The 20,638-nt window shown below is 44.1% G+C and overlaps 1 protein-coding gene across 4 annotated transcripts in view; it reads left to right on the top strand.

Annotated features, from left to right (window-relative positions):
* ABCA1 (ATP binding cassette subfamily A member 1) overlaps positions 1–20,638 on the top strand; it is a 182,272-nt gene that overhangs the window by 110,356 nt on the left and 51,278 nt on the right. For all 4 annotated transcript variants that reach the window (XM_049710938.1, XM_033431218.2, XM_033431217.2 and 1 more), the window contains 4 exons: positions 11,539–11,631; positions 16,958–17,198; positions 18,978–19,117; positions 19,476–19,592. In XM_049710938.1, the coding sequence (XP_049566895.1) occupies positions 11,539–11,631; positions 16,958–17,198; positions 18,978–19,117; positions 19,476–19,592 (591 nt within the window). The remainder of the gene's footprint in view (positions 1–11,538; positions 11,632–16,957; positions 17,199–18,977; positions 19,118–19,475; positions 19,593–20,638) is intronic.

Raw genomic sequence — 20,638 nt, 5'->3', positions numbered from 1 at the left:
TGTTTCTGAGCTCATTCGGATTGGTAGCTGATTTCAGTTCCTTGAAGTTGTGGGACTGAGGTCCCTGTTTTCTTCCTGGATGTCAGCTGGGGGCTGGTCTTTACTCAGAGGCTGCCAGCATTCCTTCTCGTGCTTTTCATATGGTCCCTCCCCAGCCACAGTGGTTTGAGCCCCTCTCATGCTTTAAATCTGATTTTTCCTTCTGCTACATCTCTCTGCTTCCAGCCTGAAAGTTTTTTGCTTTTAAGGGCTCATGTGATTAGACTGAACCCATCCAGATAATCTAGGATAATCTCCCTATTTTAACATTCATTACTTTTTACATCTGTAAAGTACTTTTTACCAGGTGAAGTAACTGATTGACAGGTTCCAGAGATGAGGGTGTGGACTGCTTTGGGGAGGGCATTTGTTCTGCCATAACTGCCTTTGGATTGGAACATATATTGGAACAATATTTCATTCTGTCTTTGAAGTGTTTCTCCAGTGCCCTTGGCTTTTTTTTATTAGTCCCGTTTCAGCCCTGTGTACTTTTTTGCTCATATTCTGAGAGTGATTCTAAAGTACAGTAGACACTACTCATTAAGGTTTGTAAGGCACAAACCAAAGAGCAGTGGCTTTGGGAAGCAGAGCATCTCTGAATAAGGCGTGAGACGTTCATCAACAGAACCAACGCATATTTACGGTCTGTCTACTTTGTACCAGGTACTGTTCTAAGGCACTGAAGGTTCAGCCATGAACAACGCAGACAAGGTCCACGTGGAGCTTTCATTCCATTGGGCACTGAGAACCAGCTTTAAGGCTGAGACTGGAAACTTGAGGAATTCTTCCTAAGTTCTGGGTTCTGTAAAGTGAGGGCTGCCCTTCCAGCAGCTACCTGACAACAGTCTTGTCTCATATGGGACACTGTGAGCCCTAGTGAAAGTCTGTGTGGTTAAGTAGGCTTGGGCTCTAGTCCTGTCTGTGATGTGAAGATGGTGTCTGGTTTTTTTTGTTTGTTTTGTTTTTTTGCGGTACGCGGACCTCTCACCGTTGTGGCCTCTCCCGTTGTGGAGCACAGGCTCCGGAAGCTCAGGCTCAGCGGCCATGGATCACGGGCCCAGCCGCTCCGTGGCATGTGGGATCTTCCTGGACCGGGGCATAAACCCACGTCCCCTGAATCGGCAGGTGGACTCTCAACCACTGCGCCACCAGGGAAGCCCGGTGTCTGGTTTTTGAGGTGAGGAAAATGGTGTCTGATTCAAGTTAGCAAGGACAGGCATGCAGATTGACCTCCATCTTGCTGACATCTTAGACACTGCACGACCATGTGGCTAGACTGCCTTGACTTATACTTTCATCCAAAAAGGAGAAGTTCTATCTCCATGGAACAAAGTGTTCTGTTCCTGTGTCTTCCGATGTGTGTAACACATTCTTGCAGAGGCGGAACTCAGTTCATAGGGCAAAGGAGTTAAGGTGAGTGGTGCTCTGAGGTGCCCAGAGGACTAGTGGGCTCACAGCTGGACTGCACAAGGATCGAAGGAGCAGGTGGAGGAGGAGTGAAGAGTTATCCTTGTCTTGAAGGGTCTTTGACTTGATGAGGTGAATATGAAACAGAGTATATCTGAATTTGAATGACCTTTGAAGCAGCACTCACACCAGTCCATCCCCCACCCTCCTAATGTGCTCTTCCCTTTGCTTTTCATTTTTCTTCCATATTTATTGGACACCTAGTTATTATGTGCCAGGAACTGTGCTGGACACTGAGTTGAAATAAAACACCAGCTCAGAAATTAAAGTCAAATTGACTTTGCTAGGTTATTGCATTTTTTATTTTAAGTTTCAGTCTATTACAACTTAGTTAAACTAAGTTTTTGGTGGGGCACATGCTGCAGCATATATAGAAATATAATGTGTATTATAGAATGTAGGAATATAATGTTGTACATGTGAAATTTATATAATGTTATAAACCATTACCTCAATTTAAAAAAGAAAAAAATAAAATTCATGTGGAAGGAAAAACCTAGTGAGGATAGAAAGAATATAATGAAGTCATTTATTAGGCCCAGAAAAGATGGCACAGTGGACTTGATCATTCTCAGGCCAGTGCCCCAGACTGTCATGCTTTTAGGAAATGTTTCAATGTTGTGATTAACACATTTTGCAGAAATGGGTAGGAGCTTTTGAGTAATACTCACTTGTCTATTCTTCCATTAATGATAGTACAGTATCTAGCTGTGATCTAAAAATATTGAATAATACATGAATTCCTGTTAACTTAACACAGAACATACGGTCTTCACCAAAGGTTTATTTTCCCTCTTTTTCCCCATTTGCCTTCATACAAGAAAATCTTGCCCCCTGTGGTCAATGGGGACCTGTATGAATTCATAGCCAAGGGAATGTTTTTGGTTAAGAAAAATAGTAGGAGGAATTCCAAACTGTGAATGGCTTACCAGAGCTCTTTGGAAATACTATTGGCAAGTTTTGTCTGCCTTTGTCAAGTAAGTATGAGCCAGAGACCTCAGTTAACAGTAGGTACAGGCACATGGTTCTCAGACTTCATCGTGTGGCCTCATTTTAAGGCATATTGGCTGGGGTTAATTTTGTTCAAGGAAGTTAAACATCTTTCAGATCTGATAAGTACTCAAGCCAACTTATATTCTTACCCTTCCTTCATTCCTGCCAATCTCCTTTCCTCCTCCCTCTCTCTCTTATCTTTCATCGAATTAAAAAGAAAGTTATAAAATAGTTCAAATATATAAAAAGGTACAGAAATAACATAAAGAACACTCATGTACCAACATCCATCATTTTATTATGCCTGCTTTAGATTCTTTTCAAGAAAGAAAACACTACAGATACAGTTTATGTCACCTGTGTATCCCCCTCTTTCCTCAAAGATAACTGTTATCCTGGAGTGGCATATTTTTATGCAACCATATATATATTTGCATTCTGTTAATAACAATATAGGGTATTGGTTTGCATGTGTTCATATTGTATAGGTGTGCATGTTGATTTGCAACTTGTCTTTTTCACTCAACATTATGTTCTTGAGATTTATCAATGTTGATAAATGTGGCATCTGGTTCGTTTTAACTGCTGCGTGGTATTCCATTTTTATTCTAAAAAAATTTTTTTAAATTTCTTCTTCCAGTCTTTGGCTTGTTTTTTCCCTTTGCTGATGGTATCTTTTTGCGCATAGTTTTTACTTGCAGAAGTTGAAGTCGTTAGTTCCCATTTTTGGTTTGGACTTCTGTATTTTAAGAAGGCCTTCCCTACCTTAGGTTCATAAGTACATTTTCTCCTCTATATCTTTTAAACTTTCATTTTTAGTTTTAGCTTTTCAATATACCAAGAATTTAATTTTGTATAGTGGTATGAGATGGAAAAATTACTGTCTTTTTTTTTTTAACATCTTTATTGGAGTATAATTACTTTACAGTGTTGTTAGTTTCTGCTCTATAACCAAGTGAATCAGCTATATGTATATATATATCCCCATATCCCCTCCCTCCATCTCCCTCCCCCCCTTGCTATACATATATATATGTATATATATATCCCCATATCCCCTCCCTCCATCTCCCTCCCCCCCTTGCTATCCCAAGCTGATCTCCCTGTGCTATGTGGCTGCTTCCCACTAGCTATTTGTTTTACATTTGGTAGTATATATATGTCAGTGCTACTCTCTCACTTCATCCCAGCTTACCCTTCCCCCTCCCCCTGTCCTCAAGTCCATTCTCTATGTCTGCATCTTTATTCCTGTACTGCCCGTAGGTTCATCAGAACCATTTTTTTTTTTTCAGATTCCATATATATGTGCTAGCATACGGTATTTGTTTTTCTCTTTCTGACTTACTTCACTCTGTATGACAGACTCTAGGTCCATCCAACTCACTACAAATCACTCAATTTTGTTTCTTTTTATGGCTAATATTCCATTGTATACATGTGCCACATCTTCTTTATCCATTCATCTGTTGATGGACACTTAGGTTGCTTCCATTTCCTGGCTATTGTAAATAGTGCTACAGTGAACGTTGTGGTTCATGTTTCTTTTTGAATTATGGTTTTCTCAGGGTATATGCCCTGTAGTGGGATTGCTGGGTCATATGGTAGTTCTACTTTTAGTTTTTGAAGGAAACTGCATACTGTTCTCCATAGTGGCTGATCTGATCTTTATGATTTCTTTCCTTCTGCTAACTTTGGGTTTTTTTGTTCTTCTTTCTCTAATTGCTTTAGGTGTAAGGTTAGGTTGTTTATTTGAGATTTTTCTTGTTTCTTGAGGTAGGATTGTATTGCTATAAAATTCCCTCTTAGAACTGCTTTTGCTGCATCCCATAGGTTTTGGGTCATCATGTTTTCATTGTCATTCATTTCTAGGTATTTTTTGATTTCCTTTTGATTTCTTCAGTAATCTCTTGGTTATTTAGTAGCATATTGTTTAGCCTCCATGTGTTTGTGTTTTTTACAGTTTTTTTCCTGTAATTGATATCTAGTCTCATAGCGTTGTGGTCAGAAAAGATACTTGATACGATTTCAATTTTCTTAAATTTACCGAGGCTTGATTTGTAATCCAAGATACGATCTATCCTGGAGAATGTTCCATGTGCACTTGAGAAGAAAGTGTATTCTGTTGTTTTTGGATGGAATGTCCTAAAAATATCAGTTAAGTCTATCTGGTCTCATGTGTCATTTAAAGCTTGTGTTTCCTTATTTATTTTCATTTTGGGTGATCTGTCCATTGGTGAAAGTGGGGTGTTAAAGTCCACTACTATGATTGTGTTAGTGTTGATTTCCCCTTTTATGGCTGTTAGCATTTGCCTTATGTATTGAGGTGCTCCCATGTTGGGTGCATAAATGTTTACAATTGTTATATCTTCTTCTTGGATTGATCCCTTGATCATTATGTAGTGTCCTTCTTTGTCTCTTGTAATAGTCTTTGTTTTAAAATCTATTTTACCTGATATGAGTATTGCTACTCCAGCTTTCTTTTGATTTCCATTTGCATGGAATATCTTTTTCCATCCCCTCACTTTCAGTCTGTATGTGTCCCTAGGTCTGAAGTGGGTCTCTTGTAGACAGCATATATGTGGGTCTTGTTTTTGTATCCATTCAGCCAGACTTTGTCTTTTGCTTGGAACATTTAATCCATTTACATTTAAGGTAGGTGATTATCGATATGTATGTTCCTATTACCATTTTCTTAATTGTTTTGCATTTGTTTTTGTAGGTCTTTTCCTTCCCTTGTGTTTCCTGCCTAGAGAAGTTCCTTTAGCATTTGTTGTAAAGCTGGTTTGGTGGTGCTGAATTCTTAGCTTTTGCTTGTCTGTAAAGGTTTTGATTTCTCCATCAAATCTGAATGAGATCCTTGCTGTGTAGAGTAATCTTGGTTGTAGGTTTTCCCCTTTCATCACTTTAAATACGTCCTGCCACTCCCTTCTGGCTTGCAGAGTTTCTGCTGAAAGATCAGCTGTTAACCTTATGGGGATTCCCTTGTATGTTATTTGTTGCTTTTCCCTTGCTGCTTTTAATATTTTTTCTTTGTATTTAATTTTTGATAGTTTGATTAATATGTGTCTTGGCATGTTTCCTCTTGGATTTATCCTGTATGGGACTCTCTGTGCTTCCTGGGCTTGATTGACTGTTTCCTTTCCCATGTTAGGGAAGTTTTCAACTATCATCTCTTCAGATATTTTCTCAGACCCTTTTTTTTTTCTCTTCTTCTTCTGGGACCCCTATAATTCAAATGTTAATGCATATAATGTTGTCCCAGAGGTCTCTGAGACTGTCCTCAATTCCTTTCATTCTTTATTCTGCTCTGTGGCAGTTATTTCCACTATTTTATCTTGCAGGTCGTTTATCCGTTCTTCTGTCTCAGTTATTCTACTATTGATTCCTTCTAGAGAATTTTTAAATTTCATTTATTGTGTTGTTTATCATTGTTTGTTTGCTCTTCAGTTCTTCTAGGTCCTTGTTAAACGTTTCTTGTATTTTCTCCATTCTATTTCCAAGATTTTGGATCATCTTTATTATCATTACTCTGAATTCTTTTTCAGGTAGACTGCCTATTTCCTCTTCATTTGTTTGGTCTGGTGGGTTTTTACCTTGCTCCTTCATCTGTTGTGTATTTCTCTGTCCTCTCATTTTGTTTAACTTACTGTGTTTGGGGTCTCTTTTTTGCAGGCTGCAGGTTCATAGTTCCTGTTATTTTTGGTGTCTGCCCCCAGTGGGTGAGGTTGGTTCAGTGGCTTGTGGAGGGGACTGGTGCCTGTGCTCTGGTGGGTGGTGCTGGATCTTGTCTTTCTGGTGGGCAGGGCCGCATTTGGTGGTGTGTTGTGGGGTGTCTGTGAATTTAGTATGACTTTAGGCAGCTTCTCTGCTAATGGGTGGAGTTGTGTTCCTGTCTTTCTAGTTGTTTGGCATGGGGCGTCTAGCACTGGAGTTTGCTGGCCATTGGGTGGACTGGGTCTTAGTGTTAAGATGGAGATCTCTGGGAGAGCTCTCATCGATTGATATTACATGGAGCTGGGAGGTCTCTGTTCCATTGTCCTGGACTCAGCCCTCCCACCTCAGAGGCTCAGGCCCGACACCCGGCTGGAGCACCAAGACCCTGCCAGCCACACGGCTAGGAAGAAAAGGAAGAAAAAAAAAAAAAGAACAGCTAGAACCCCAAGCCAAATGGTAAAAGCAAAACTAAACAGAGAAAATCACACAAAGAAACATACACACTCACAAAAAGAGAAAAAAGGCTAAAACAAAATAAAAAAATAATAAAAAAGATAAAAAATTTTTAAAAGTAAAAAAAAAGAAAAAGGAAGAGAGCAGTCAAACCAATAAAGAAATCCACTAATGATAACAAGCACTAAAAAGTAAACTAAGATAAACATACAACCAAAACCCAATCAGACAGAGAAAGCAAACCCCAAGTCTACAGTTGCTCCCAAACTCCACTGCCTCTATTTTGGGAGCATTCATTGTCTTTTCAGGTACTACAGAGATGCAGGGTTTATCAAGTTGATTGGGGGGATTTAATCCGCTGCTCCTGAGGCTGCACGGAGAAATTTCCCTTTCTCTTTTTTGTTCGCGCAGCTCCTGGGGTTCAGCTTTGGTTTTGGCCCTGCCTTTGCGTATAGGCCACCCTCAGGCGTCTGTTCTCTGCCCAGACAGGAGGGGATTAAAGCAGCAGCTGATTAGGGTTCTCTTGCTCACTCAGGCCAGGGAAAGGGAGGGGTACGGTAGTCATAATTGGAATGGAGGGTGAGCCTGTGGCAGCAGAGGCCGGCGTGATGTTGCAGCAGCCTGAGGCGTGCCATGTGTTCTCCCGGGGAATTTGCCCCTGGGTCACGGGACCCTGGCAGTGGTGTGCTGCACAGGCTCCTGGGGGGGTGTGGGTAGTGACCTGCGCTTGCACACAGGATTCTGAGTGGCAGTGGCGGCAGCGTTAGTGGTTCATGCCCATCTCTGGGGTCTGAGCTGATAGCCGTGGCTTGTGCCTGTCTCTGGAGCTCGCTTAGGTGGTGCCCTGCCTTCTGTGGGCACACGGAGCAGGAATCCCCTCTCCTCACACACCTGGAAACAATGCTGTGTTGCCTCTCCAGCAGGTCCAGACTTTTCCCCAGACTCCCTCCTGGCTATCTGTGGCACACTGGCCCCCTTCAGGCTGTCTTCACATAGCCAACCTCAGTCCTCTCCCTGGGGTCTGACCTCCAAAGCCTGAGCCTCAGCTCCCAGCCCCTACCCGCTCCAGGGGGTGAGCAAACCAAAAAATTACTATCTTATATGAGTAACTACTTGTCTCAGCAGCAGTGGTTGAATAGCCCATCCTTTTCCCATTAATTTGTAATATTAAATCTGATTTACATCAGTCTCCTCTCTGTATTTTATAGTGTCCAAGCACAAAAAAGTGAAATGAAGTCTTGAGCAAAATACCTGGATAATGTAAGATTTAAACTTGATGTTGAATTTGAATTGTGTGTGTTTTTAACCCTGTGATGTCAACCCACACCTATATGTGTAACTCCAATCAGCACTCCTTTGAAAATGGAAATTAGTTTGTACTGATTACAGGTTGCCAATACTTAATGTTAATGAATTCTGAGCATTTAATCTCAAACAATGATTAGTATAAAAAGGATCCAAAAAAATGGAATTGACTATTCTAGTTATGACTTATGGATGGGTTTAGCCAGTGTTTTTCTTTTTGAGACCAAAACCTGAATCAGTCAATTAAACAAACAAACCAAAGTTCAGTCTATTGACAACAAGTTCGTATAGTAAGATACGGTATTGTGTGGAGTTTGAATATCTAAAGGTCTGAAATCCACAGTAACTGTAATGAGGTCTTTATGTTTATGTCCATGGTTAACTATATTCATGGGTGAGACAGCCATTGCAGTAAGGCCTGCTGTGTGTGTGGAGTTTTGCTGAATTGTGTAGCTTCTAAAACAAGAAGAATAAGCTTGCTCCAAAGTTAAGACACTTAAATGGAAAAACCCGAAGGAAAAATCATTACCCAATGAAGATTTAAATTCATTCAGATGGGGAAGACATATTCTCAAAACAACATGAACTGCTCATTGATTTGTCTCCTTCAGGGGAATGCTTGCTAGTGGGGACAACCGGCCAGTGTTGGGTCTGGGGGTTTAGAGAGCTAGCCTTTTGCACTTGGTGACTTGTGTAAACAATTGGTGTAACGTACCTGGCCGCAGATGCGTTTGGCACTATCTTGGATCCCACGCAAGGCCAGGTAAACTGATTGGCTTCTTGTCACTGCGTCACAATCTGAAGTAGACAGCATCGTGTGGACCAGATATAGAATGCACAAACAGCCACACTCATGCAAAGAATACTGTGAAAAAGAGGTGTGAATACTCTCCAGGTGCTGTGCCTCAGTGGTTCTCAAACTTCAGCGTGCAAAAAATTTCCTAAGGATTTGTGGGTCTTACGTCTAGCTTTTCACTCAGGTCTCGGGGGCTGGGCATCGGCACGCCTGACAAGCACCTCAGGTGGTTCTGATGAGAGTTCCTGAAACCACACTGTGTTGGTGAAACCTGGTTATTCTCAATCCTCTGTCATGATTTAGGTTGTATTCAAGTGCAATTGGTTTTTAATTTAATATTTTCTTTTAATCAACTCATTTGTTTTGTATAAAGAAAAGGAAACTGAATTACTCCTATAAAAGTAAAATCAGTATCACTTACTGTACATAGAGGGTACACATGAATATACATTAAGATAAAGGTGTGTGTATGTGTATATATATACATAATCATAGGTAATGATTTTGCTTTAGGTTTTTCCATTTAAATGTCAAGTTTGGGGAAAGTTCTGTGTATATGGTATAAATATATACCAATATAAGTATATCTGTCATCCACTTAATATTATCTTTTGTTTCTCAGTTTGGCAAACACTAAGAAAAAGGGTTATAGGGGAGAGAGACGCATTTGCCCCAGGCCGTCAGGAATTAAGGATGAGGATGTCTTGGTTTTGTGCTGAGGACCATTTATAATTTTAGAAATAGCACACTGGAGTGTGGCTGGTATTCTTGCCTCGAGCTGACAACTCTAGCTGTCTGCCTCGTGGAGAAGGGCACCTCGACAAGAGGAAAAGTTCACCCAGAGACAGACAGAAGGGAGGGTGCACGTCCCTTCAAGAACTGGAAAACCCTGTGTGCAGAGGACTAGCCCTTCTGTTTTGGTAGTAAACTTTGGAGGAAGGGAAGAGAAAGGCAAGGATGGAATTGTTTATAATTATAAGGACCTGCGGTGTGCCAGGCACTGTGCAGGGGCTCGCACATGGCCTCTGGTTTAATGTTTTGAAGGCGCTGTGACACGTGCACATTATTGTTTATTCTGCTGTGGAGTTGAGGAAGTGGAGGCATGGGGAGTTGAAGCCACTTGCCCAGGGTTCTGTAGTCACTCCGGGTCACCCTAGAGTGATACGAATCTTATTTCAATGCAGACTTGAAAAAGAAATGCATTAACTACCACATTTTAAGTTTTAAATGTTTACATTAATGTAATTTAGCATTTTTTGTTTTGCTGTGCAATCCTGAACATGTATCCTCTTGTGAGCCTCATGGTAAGCACAGAAACAGTTTTTACCTCCTATGTCTTCCAATTATGACCTCTCGTTATGTAAAAACTTTTCCTTATCAAGGTCTCTGTAAGTTCAACTTTTAGTGTGGTAGCCTCAGGTGGTAATGTGAACCTGAAGAGAGAAAGAAAAAGCAAACAAAAAGCCCCCCACCTGTTTTCGCTCATAATTACTTCATGGAAGGAATGATCATTAACACAGCCTGCGAGTTGTGTCACAGAGACCTACCTGAGTGTAGCATTTCAAGGAAAGCATGGGCCCATCAGAGGACTGGGAGTGTGGGAAGGCTGGTCTCTGGGGAGTGAGCCATTCTAGAAGAGCTCATGAATCAGGCTGGATGAAATCTTCCAGAGAACCTTTAGACAGATTTTATCAGAAATGTACATTTGGGATTATGCTAGGATATTATGATGAGATCATGATACTGACTTAACCTTCTGCATTTGGAGTTCTTTTTAAAGGGAAACATCCCAGGCTGCTCTTTCCCAGAGATAATGATGAGCTCCGTCTACTTTCAGCCATCTTCCATGCAGGCTGCCTTATGATTTCACAGCAATCTCTGATATATGACAAATATCAAAATGGTTCAGCCTTCTCTAGATTTCTGAGGGTCTGATATTGAATAAAATGATGCCCGTAGAAGCAACAAGGAAAGATGGGTTTTCCCCTGGAGATTTTTTTCCCCCTATTTGACAAATAGGAGTGATGAAACTGACCCTGTGTCTGTTTTTCTTTGGAAGCCTGAAAACTCAGAAGCAGTTCTGGCCTCATTGCTCTATTTCTCCTCTAGCTTAGGCTTTCTGCCCTAACCTAGCTTTTCCTTGGGCCGCAATTATTTGCTTATATTTGCCATGCAGCTAGGTGGCATATTACAATTTGACTCAAACTAGACATAAAAACAAGTATTTTTAAATTATTTTAAATTAATTTTAATATATTAAAAATAAGTAAATTTCCAGTGTTAGAAACAGTGCTGACTTGAGTGGAATGAAAGAGAATTCCTTCTTTCCATGCTTTTGGCAACTTTATACTGTCTTCGTTTTTTGTGAGCCATCACACACTTATTTCTCAAGGCCATTCCCATGTTGTCTTTCTTGCAGAATCATAGGCAGAGTTGGGAATTTATGGTCAACTTTGCCTTGGTCACACACACACACACACACACACACACACACACACACACACACACGAGATATTTTTATCTCTTGCATATCAACTAGTTTAAAATACCCTTTAAAAGCATCCATCAAAGAATTAGTAATTCTTATCTGAGATGAACAACCTGCAAACATACAGTTAGAATAATTTTAGTGTCTTATTTTGATTAGGAGTGGGTTTCTCGTGTTTTAAACTCAAGATTGTGAATAGTTTTAAGTAACTTGTTTATTTTTAAATACAGATTTCAGGTTTACATTGAGTTTAGAAACAAAGGATTTTTTTTTCTCATTGCAGACAGAACTAAACTCTACATCTCCCTTCCCCAGCAAGGAGCTGGCTGAAGCCACAAAAGCTTTGCTGGATAGTCTTGGGATTGTGGCTCAAGAGGTAAGTCATTTCTTTTTCAGCCCCAGAAGGCAGATCGTCCACTATCACTTTTTTCCACCCTGAGTTTGGCTCAGAGGGTCTTTTTGATTTGAATATCATAGGAAATGTAAAATCAGCTTTACACCTGTGATCTTAAAATCACCTGATTTGATCTCCTTACTTTAGAGATGAAGAAACCAAGACTCATAGATGTCTCAAGGTTAATTAGCTAGGGGCTGAAGGCCTGATTATCTAGCCTAGAACTTCCTCTCATAATTACTCTTGGCCCCTAGTTAATGACCCATTTGTAAAGAGAATGATTCCTCCTCATCTTCCGTGTACTGTATTTGTCTTACCAGCAACTTCTCAGTATTTATTTATTTTTTAAAATAAATTTATGTATTTATTTGTGGCCGAGTTGGGTCTTCGTTGCTGTGTGCAGGCTTTCTCTAGTTGCGGTGAGTGGGGGCTACTCTCCATTGCAGCGCGTGGGCTTCTCATTGCAGTGGCTTCTCTTGTTGCGGAGCACGGGCTCCCCATTGCAGTGGCTTCTCATTGCGGAGCACAGACTCAGCATGCGGGCCTCAGCAATTGTGGCTTGCGGGCTCTAGAGCGCAGGCTCAGTAGTTGTGGCTCACAGGCTCAGTTGCTCCGTGGCATGTGGGATCTTCCCAGACCAGGGCTCAAACCCGTGTCCCCCGCATTGGCAGGAGGACTCTCAACCACTGCGCCATCAGGGAAGCCCATCCTTATTTCTTTTTCAGTAGCAAAGCAAGACAGTCTTTTTACCAAAACATTTGTTTGCTGTCTGAAGGGAAGAACATGGTACCTCTAATTCAGATCTTTCCCTTGTCAATATCTGGGCCCTGAGTTCAACCATGGGAATGTAGTCTCCTGATAAAAGTTGAGCTTACCTTTCGGATCCACATGTTTACAAGCGTATTAGAATAACCTTTGTCACAGGATCAGGAGGCCTAACTTACAAAAAGCAATTAGCCATTCCTCTGCCTCCCAGTCAGCATGTGCTCACCTTTCTGACACCCAGCCTTGTTTCACATTAGACTTGGAAAGGGGGAACCATTTGGAGCCAGGTGTGTAAAGAGCTAAGCTTGAGGGATGGTGGTCAGAAACCATGCAGGCCTTAATGTTTAAGACACTGGGTAGGAATAATTCATGGTGAAATTCTCTCAGACTTGGTCCAGTCTTACTACGAGTTGCTTCTCTAAGTCATTTTTTGGGGTTTGTATCATTTTTCTCAAATATCAAAGCTCACTTTATGTCTCCTAAGAATAAAGGCTTGCATGGTCACTATGGGAAATGCAGAACGTTTGGAAAATAGAGAAAACACCGAGATTCAATGCTGTTGATTTATTAGTGTTTTGCTTTGGGGTCTGTTCTGTTTTTCAATTCTGCTCATGTGTGTCTGACTGGAGAGGCGTGGCTTTTGGGTCACTTTCAGGAGGAGAAGCCCTGTTCCAGGCTGCCATCTGTTCTTCCGGTTATGAACGCTGGTGACCGCTCTGTAGGTGGAGAAGCTGGGTCTCCCAGGGTTCTTCCAGGAGGCAGAATGAGAAACAGAACCTGCCCTGCAAGTCATTTCTCCTGGGCCCCGTTAGCTGACACTGATATGCCCCGTACTGCTCTGCAGGTCCCTGCCAGCCTTAGGGAAAGCAAAGCAGGGACTCTAACATGGGAGGCTGCCTCTAAGCTCGCGGTCTGGTTGCAGCTGTTTCCTTTTACGTCACTGGCCTGCCTTTTGTCTGGGGTAAAAAGAAAAATTGAAAGCATGTGATGCTCATGTGGTAGAACCTCTCCAACTGAACAATATACATTTTTCCTGGCAGCTGCTTCCCTGTGCCCTGCTTGTTCCCTGGTCCTGGACGGCAAGGGCCACCCGCTCCTCTCAATGGAACACTAAGTCAAGTCACTTTTGCCACGAGTGACTCGTTATCTAACTTGCCGTTTCCCTGGGACAAGTGGGAGGAGATAAATAAATAAGTGCCCTTGTTGATCTGCTCCATGTTTGGAAAGAAAGTTGGTTGTTTGACCAAAGCACAACCCTTAAAAGGAAGCTAAGGGAGAAGGGAGCTAAGCTGCCCTGGTTCATGCAGTTTCACCCAATTTCCCTGTGTAATCCACATGACAGATGTGAGTGGGTCCTACTCTGCCCATTTTACAGGTGACACTGAGTCTCAGAAGAGCTAGACAACTTGCCCACAGTCACCTAGTAAGTTAATTGGCAAAACTGGGATTCGAACCCAGGACCGTTGGCCTCGAAAGCCCATGTTCTTGCTACTTAAGCCCACTTTTTGTCTGAACCCTGATGGTAACTGGAATAAATAAAATAATAGATAAATAAATAGATAATAAATAAACAAATAAATATAATAAAAAGGAGACTCTTCAAAGAAAGAAAGTATGGATTAACAGGGCCGGCAGTTGGCTGGGAATGGGGACTTCTGGAGCCAGATGAGTGAGAGCGGACAGGAGCATCACATCTCAGTGACGGGAAGGTGAGCCTGGGGAGGCAGGGCAGGAAACAGTGTCTCCGTTATCTGCTCGGCACCCACCAGGTGCCTGCCACAGCCGGGTGCTGGGGACTCAGCAGCGAGTGCACTAACTTCCCTGTTCTCGTGGGACTGACATGGGGCGAGAGACAGGAATAAACAGGTCTGTATATCATGTGACAGCAGGGATGCCTGCCATGAAGAAAAATAAAGCCGGGTAAGAGGCTGGAGGGTGATGAGGTGGTGTCTTAAAGGGGGCTGATTGGTGAAGTCCTTTCTGGTCAGGTGACATCTGAGCCTGAAGGGAATGACACTAGGGCCTCCACTCCAAGCAGGAGGAACCGTAAATCCAAAGACACTGATGTAAGGCATGATGAAGAGATGTATGTAAAGACCAGGGAGAAGCTGGGACGAAGTGTGAGAGTGGCATGGACATATATACACTACCAAACGTAAAATAGATAGCTAGTGGGAAGCAGCCACATAGCACAGGGAGATCAGCTCGGTGCTTTGTGACCACCTAGAGGGGTGGGATAGGGAGGGTGGGAGGGAGGGAGACGCAAGAGGGAGGAGATATGGGGATATATGTATATGTATAACTGAGTCACTTTGTTATAAAGCAGAAACTAACACACCACTGTAAAGCAATTATACTCCAATAAAGATGTTAAAAAAATAAAATAAAGATCAGGGAGGAGCCCAGCCGTGGCCAGAGCAAAGAGAGCAAGTGAGAGGGGAGTCGGAGGTAAGGTCACAGCAGGAGGTGAGTGTGGTGCAGGGCTGCCAAGGCTGGGTTTACACTGAGTAAGATGGGAGGCCAGTGGAGGGTCTGGAGCAGGGGCGCCTGGTGTGACCTAGAGGATGAGGGTCGTTTATGGTTCGGCTGTTATGCTAGGAGACTGTGATGGGGGCGAGGGCAGGAGGAGGCCATGGCAGTGGATTGAGAAAGTGAGTCAGCGGTTCTTCACTCCACGGATGTCGATCAAACGCCACCTTCCGTGGGCTGGAGGATGAGCGGCCCCCTTCCCTGTGAGGGGGAGGGCTTCACGGAGGAGGTGTGGAGCGGGATTTGAGGTGCAGAAGAACGAGTAGGAGTTTGCCCCTGAGACAGGTTCCGGGAAGAGCCCAGAGCTTGGAATAACTCAGTCATTTATGGTGCTTCTGTCCAAAGATGTGCTGGCTTTAGGTGGGGAGCAATTTGTCCTTTTGATTGGGGGATGGTGGTGGTGAGAAAGAGAAGTGAGTGGCTTTTGCTGTCGTTTAAAAATCTCTAGGGGGCTTCCCTGGTGGCGCGGTGGTTGGGAGTCCGCCTGCTGATGCAGGGGACATGGGTTCGTGCCCCGGTCCGGGAAGATCCCACATGCTGCGGAGCGGTTGGGCCCGTGAGCCATGGCCACTGAGCCTGCGTGTCCGGAGCCTGTACTCCGCAACGGGAGAGGCCACAACAGTGAGAGGCCCGCGTACCGCAAAAAACAGAAAATACAAACAAACAAACAAATCTCTAGGGCTGTTGCACCCACCAAGGAAAGGAGAGGTGGTCTGACTACTTCTCCCCTCCCCGTCTGTATACCTCATACAGGTGATGAGAAGATAGTCAGGAAAAGCGGGCCGCCTAACTGTGTTCTCCCGGTGTTAGATGCTCCCTCTGGAGGAAGGAATCTTTGTGACCTCTGACCGCCTCTGGGGCTCCTGGTTCCCCTTTCAGGCAGAATGCAAATGTGGGCTCTGTGGCGCCCAGGACCTTGTCACTCACCGGAGCCAGCAGGCTCTGTGAGATGGAAAACTGGGCCCGGGGGCAAGTGCAGGGTTCCGAAGCCACTCCCCTCTGCTCACCACGCCTCAGGCCTCCAGGCGGTGAGGACAAGCAGTGACATGTCAAGGAATGTAGGGATTTTTTAATGATTTATTGTGAAATGTGTGGAAATACAAAGTGCTCTATAAATATTGAATTCTAAGAGCCACTGGGCCAAGAAGTCCGCACAGTGCTGGAGGCCGTTGGTGTGTGACAAAGAGCTGGTCACGTGTGAGTTCCAGACTCAGCCCCTCCGCTGCCTGGGGCATCTGGGTCTTCCCGCAGGGACTGTTCTGTGTTGGGCCCTCTCTGGGACATCAGTCAGATATCGTGTCCTCGCCTCACTGTTTTAGCTTCATCATCTTGATGGGAAGTTGGGCCCTCAGAGAAGTGACTTTCTGAAAGCTGTGAGCTAATGAGAGACATAAGTGGGACTCAAACTCGGTCCCCCACCATGCGCTCTTTCCATTGCCCGACACTCAGCTGAGACGAGGACGGGGACTTCACACACAGCACCTCTTCTGCCCAGGGGCAGAGGGCCCCTCAGTTTCCACACTGAAGTTTGAGGTGTTTTAGAAATGAGGCAGTGACCGAGGGTGTGAGCGGTTCCTGACGTACGCCTATGAACACATAGTCATTCAAAGAAAACATCCTCTTCTGTAAACCCAGTGATCATCCGAATGAGATAAAGCCCGTCACCGGGGGCTCCCCTAACTGCTAAGTGGTGCTTCTCAGTCTCTAATGTGTCTAGGAGTCACCTGGGCACCACGTGAAAATGCAGATTTGAACTGTAGATAGATAGACCAGAATCTGCACCTCAAACGGCCTCTCCGATGACGCCGATGCCCCTGGTGCCTGGACCACAGAGGAGTAGCAAGGCTCTGACAATCCCATCACAGAGCGATGCCCCTCTGAGAGGTGACATCAGACAAGATATGTTCTGGGCTGAGGCTTTGGCGAGGTCAAGACATTAACCTGTTCCTTCCTATTCTGTGTCTTCAACCTGCCCTGCGCTTTCCTCTACTTTTCCTCCTGATCTGTCCACCAGCTCTTCAGCATGAGGAGCTGGACTGACATGCGGCAGGAGGTGATGTTTCTGACCAACGCGAACAGCTCCAGCTCCCCCACCCAGATCTACCAGGCCGTGTCCCGCATCGTCTGCGGCCATCCCGAGGGTGGGGGCCTGAAGATAAAGTCCCTTAACTGGTATGAGGACAACAACTACAAAGCCCTCTTTGGAGGCAACGGCACTGAGGACGACGCTGGCACCTTCTATGACAATTCTACCAGTGAGTGTCCGTGCAGACCCAAGCCCTGGGCCCAGCCCACCTCGGTCCCAGGCTCAGCCCCGCGGCCCCTGTGGCACCTGCTTCCTCGTGCTTATCCTCACCCTACGTAGCAGTGGTGGGTGTTTGTTTACCTGTCTGTTTGCCCCCCAGACTGAGCTCCTAGAGGAGGGAATCTTAATCAGTGAACTGTCCCCACTTGTGTGAATAGGGCCTGGCACCTCCCAGGTGTACAGTGTGTTTATCAAGTGAATGGATGACTGAAAGCCAATCTCCTCAGTTTTCTGGGAGATGTCGGAGGGTGGTTCCCAAAGTGATCAAGTATCTTCTCCTTCTTCTCCCCCTCTCCCTTGCCCCTCCCCTCTCCCCTCCCTCTCCTTGAGGTATGCGTTACAATAAAGACTTAACAACAACAACAGCAATAATAAAAGGTAACATTTAGGGAACATTTCCTATGTACTATGCATTTTATTTAACTTATCTCATTTGACCCTTACAATAACCCTGCGAGGAAGGTTTTATAACCCCACATTTTATAGGCTCAGAGAGGTTCAGCGACTTGGTCAAAGTCACACCATAGCTAATCGGCAAGAGCCAGGCAGGATTAAGCCAGATCTGCCTGGCTCCATGCTTTTTTTCGGTAAACCACGTGGCCTCCAAAATACCTGTTCATGGTGGTGTATGTGTGCCATCAGACTGGGACATGTGATCTGCTGTTTGTGGTTCTTAGCTGCAAGGTGGCATTGAAGAACCTTGTAACTCCACATCTGTTCCCCACACTTGGGCAATTTTGTGGGGATGTGTGTCCTGTGCCTGGTGGCAGCCAGGAGCCAGTGTTATAGTTTTAGACAGTGGCATCGTTTTCATTGAAAATATGATGCAAGTGAGCCTTTCTCCATTTCTAACTGCAGGTGTGCCTTTCAGACACTGAGTGAGGTGGCTTTTTGTGCGTTATTGTGACGCAAGAACCTTTTGTTCTCGTCTGGAGTGAAGCACTCCAGACATGGCAGGTTGCTTTGCGAGCCTGAAGGGAAGGGCACTGTAGGCGGTTTTCTGAAATGCCGTCCCCTCCGCTCCCTCACTTTGTAAGTCAACCCAAGGGAACCTTCATTTTCACAACAGATACAACTGTGAGAAAATTCTCTTGAAAACAAAAATTATCTTTGTAGCATGTAGAGGATACTTAGTATCTAAAAGAACCCAGAATGAAATTTTTTTAAAAATCAGGAATCCTTCTGGATAATCAAACCCTACTGTCTGTTATAAATTTGGACTTTTCAGTTTGGGATGTTTATTACATTTATTACATATACTTGTGATGAGACCTATTAATTAAAGGGAAATTTAAAATTTCTGCTTGAAAACTAAAGTCTGAATTCAGCTCTTTGTTTCCAATAAAAACAGAGTGGTGAGGACTGGTGCAAGCTATTTAGAGTTATAAAGGATTGTGCATAATAAAAAACATTTTTCCATATTGTCTCAGTTGTGAGTTATCCATCATCAGTGTTACAATAAGCTCTGATTATTTATCAAGCATCCTTCTAGGGGCTGCACAGATAGCATCTCAGTTAATCCTCTCCGCATCTCTGCCAAGTAGATGTCATTAACTTTATTTTTACAGAGGAGCCAACTGAGGCTCAGACAAGTGATGTTGTTACATAGCCATTAAGTGGCAGAGCTGAGATTTGAACCCATGACTGACCAGCTGGCTCCAAAGCTCTTGTTAGTTCCTGCAAGTACATGAGCATGCATACAAATATTTGCCTTTCATCCTCTTCATAGCTCCTTATTGCAATGATTTGATGAAGAATCTGGAGTCCAGTCCTCTTTCCCGCATCATATGGAAAGCTCTCAAGCCCCTGCTTGTTGGGAAGATCCTGTATACACCTGACACTCCAGTCACAAAGCAGGTTATGGCTGAGGTAAGCTGCCTGGGCCCAAGAGGCCCTCTACAGAATCCTCCTAGAATTATGGACAAAAATATAAAGGTGGCTTCGGATGGTGTGTGTTGAGTATACTCATGGCTCTTCTGGGATTTCCAGAGTGAGAACCTCCAGTTTGACTAGGCCCAAGCTGACTGTTGAGGGCCAGCTCTCCAGCCTTGGGTATTTGAATCACTGCTGCAGGCAGACACTTCTTGGGAATGGGAAGGACTGGAAAAGGGCTTCTGTGATGGAACATCTTTTCAGGGAGCAGCTGAGTTCTCATGTCTCTGCCTCCCTCTCTCTCTCCCTCTTTTTTTTTTTTTTTTGCTGCCCCTGGCTCCCCGTTTGACTCCAGGTGAATAAGACCTTCCAGGAACTGGCTGTGTTTCATGATCTGGAAGGCATGTGGCAAGAGCTCAGCCCCAAGATCTGGACCTTCATGGAGAGCAGCCCAGAAATGGACCTTGTCCGGGTGAGTGTCCCTCTGATTACCGGGTACCTGATTGATGCTCCTTACTTTCCCAGAAGTGACTGAGATGAGGATTCTTTACATTGAACCAGTGCAGACGTACTGAGCGTCGCTCAAGCCACAGGCCCGTCACTTGGCAGAGCTACAGGTGACGGTGCACAAGTCACACCATTTCATGCACATCAGCATCAATGCGTCTGATAGTCAAAATCAGATTTCCAAGAAACCTAGGGCTGGTATTTGGAGCAAGAGTTTGGTGATTACAGGACCTTGATTATTTTCATTTCTGGCTCTAGAGCCACAGCATCTTACTTAGCCCTACTATGTCCTAGTGGGTCTTGGACAGAGGTGTGTGTGAGCAAAGGTCTGGTCTGACCTGAGATACTCATTCCCCGAGGCACCGTGTGAGTTACTGCAGTGTTACTGAGTGTTACTGTTACTGCATGGAGGGGAATTGCACTTAGTGCTTCAGAACCACTTGAAAAGGGATAAATGCTCTAGAGACAATTGGATTCAAAAGCGGAGGAGTCTGAGCATGGAATGTCTCCTTTGCTTGAGCCTGAGTACCATTTAATCGCATCATCCTGCCTTGGGCTGAGTCAGAGAATCATTAGACTATTTCCTCTCTCCATGGTGAGAGAGGCCTCTTCCTTTTTTCCTGCTGCTATTAAGAAGCACGAATGGATTTTGCCAGGTTTCTTTTCTTGACATCTCATTGATCGGAGGGGCAGCTGGGTGTTAGAGGAGGTATCTACCGTGGGAGGTGCTCTCCCAGGCTGAGGACTGTCCCTTGATGTCCCTGGGAGGGATGATATGCAGGTGGTCTTCCAATGAGGGGAAAGCTGGAGTCATCTTTATTGCACTAGTCTTGCAATTTAATTCTTAAATTGGGAGCCTTTAAAAACCAAGGGACTTCAGCCAGAAAAACATGAACAATAATTTGTATGGATTGACTGAATACTTCTGACTAATAATGACAACAACAACAACTTATGCCCTTCAAGGATGGATCTCTGTTGGACTCCAGTCTCTCCTCCAAAAGGGATTCA

The sequence above is a fragment of the Orcinus orca genome, chromosome 6, assembly GCF_937001465.1.
Source record: "Orcinus orca chromosome 6, mOrcOrc1.1, whole genome shotgun sequence".
NCBI classification, from domain to species: Eukaryota; Metazoa; Chordata; class Mammalia; order Artiodactyla; family Delphinidae; genus Orcinus; species Orcinus orca.
This window is presented reverse-complemented; position numbering and strand designations above follow the sequence as displayed.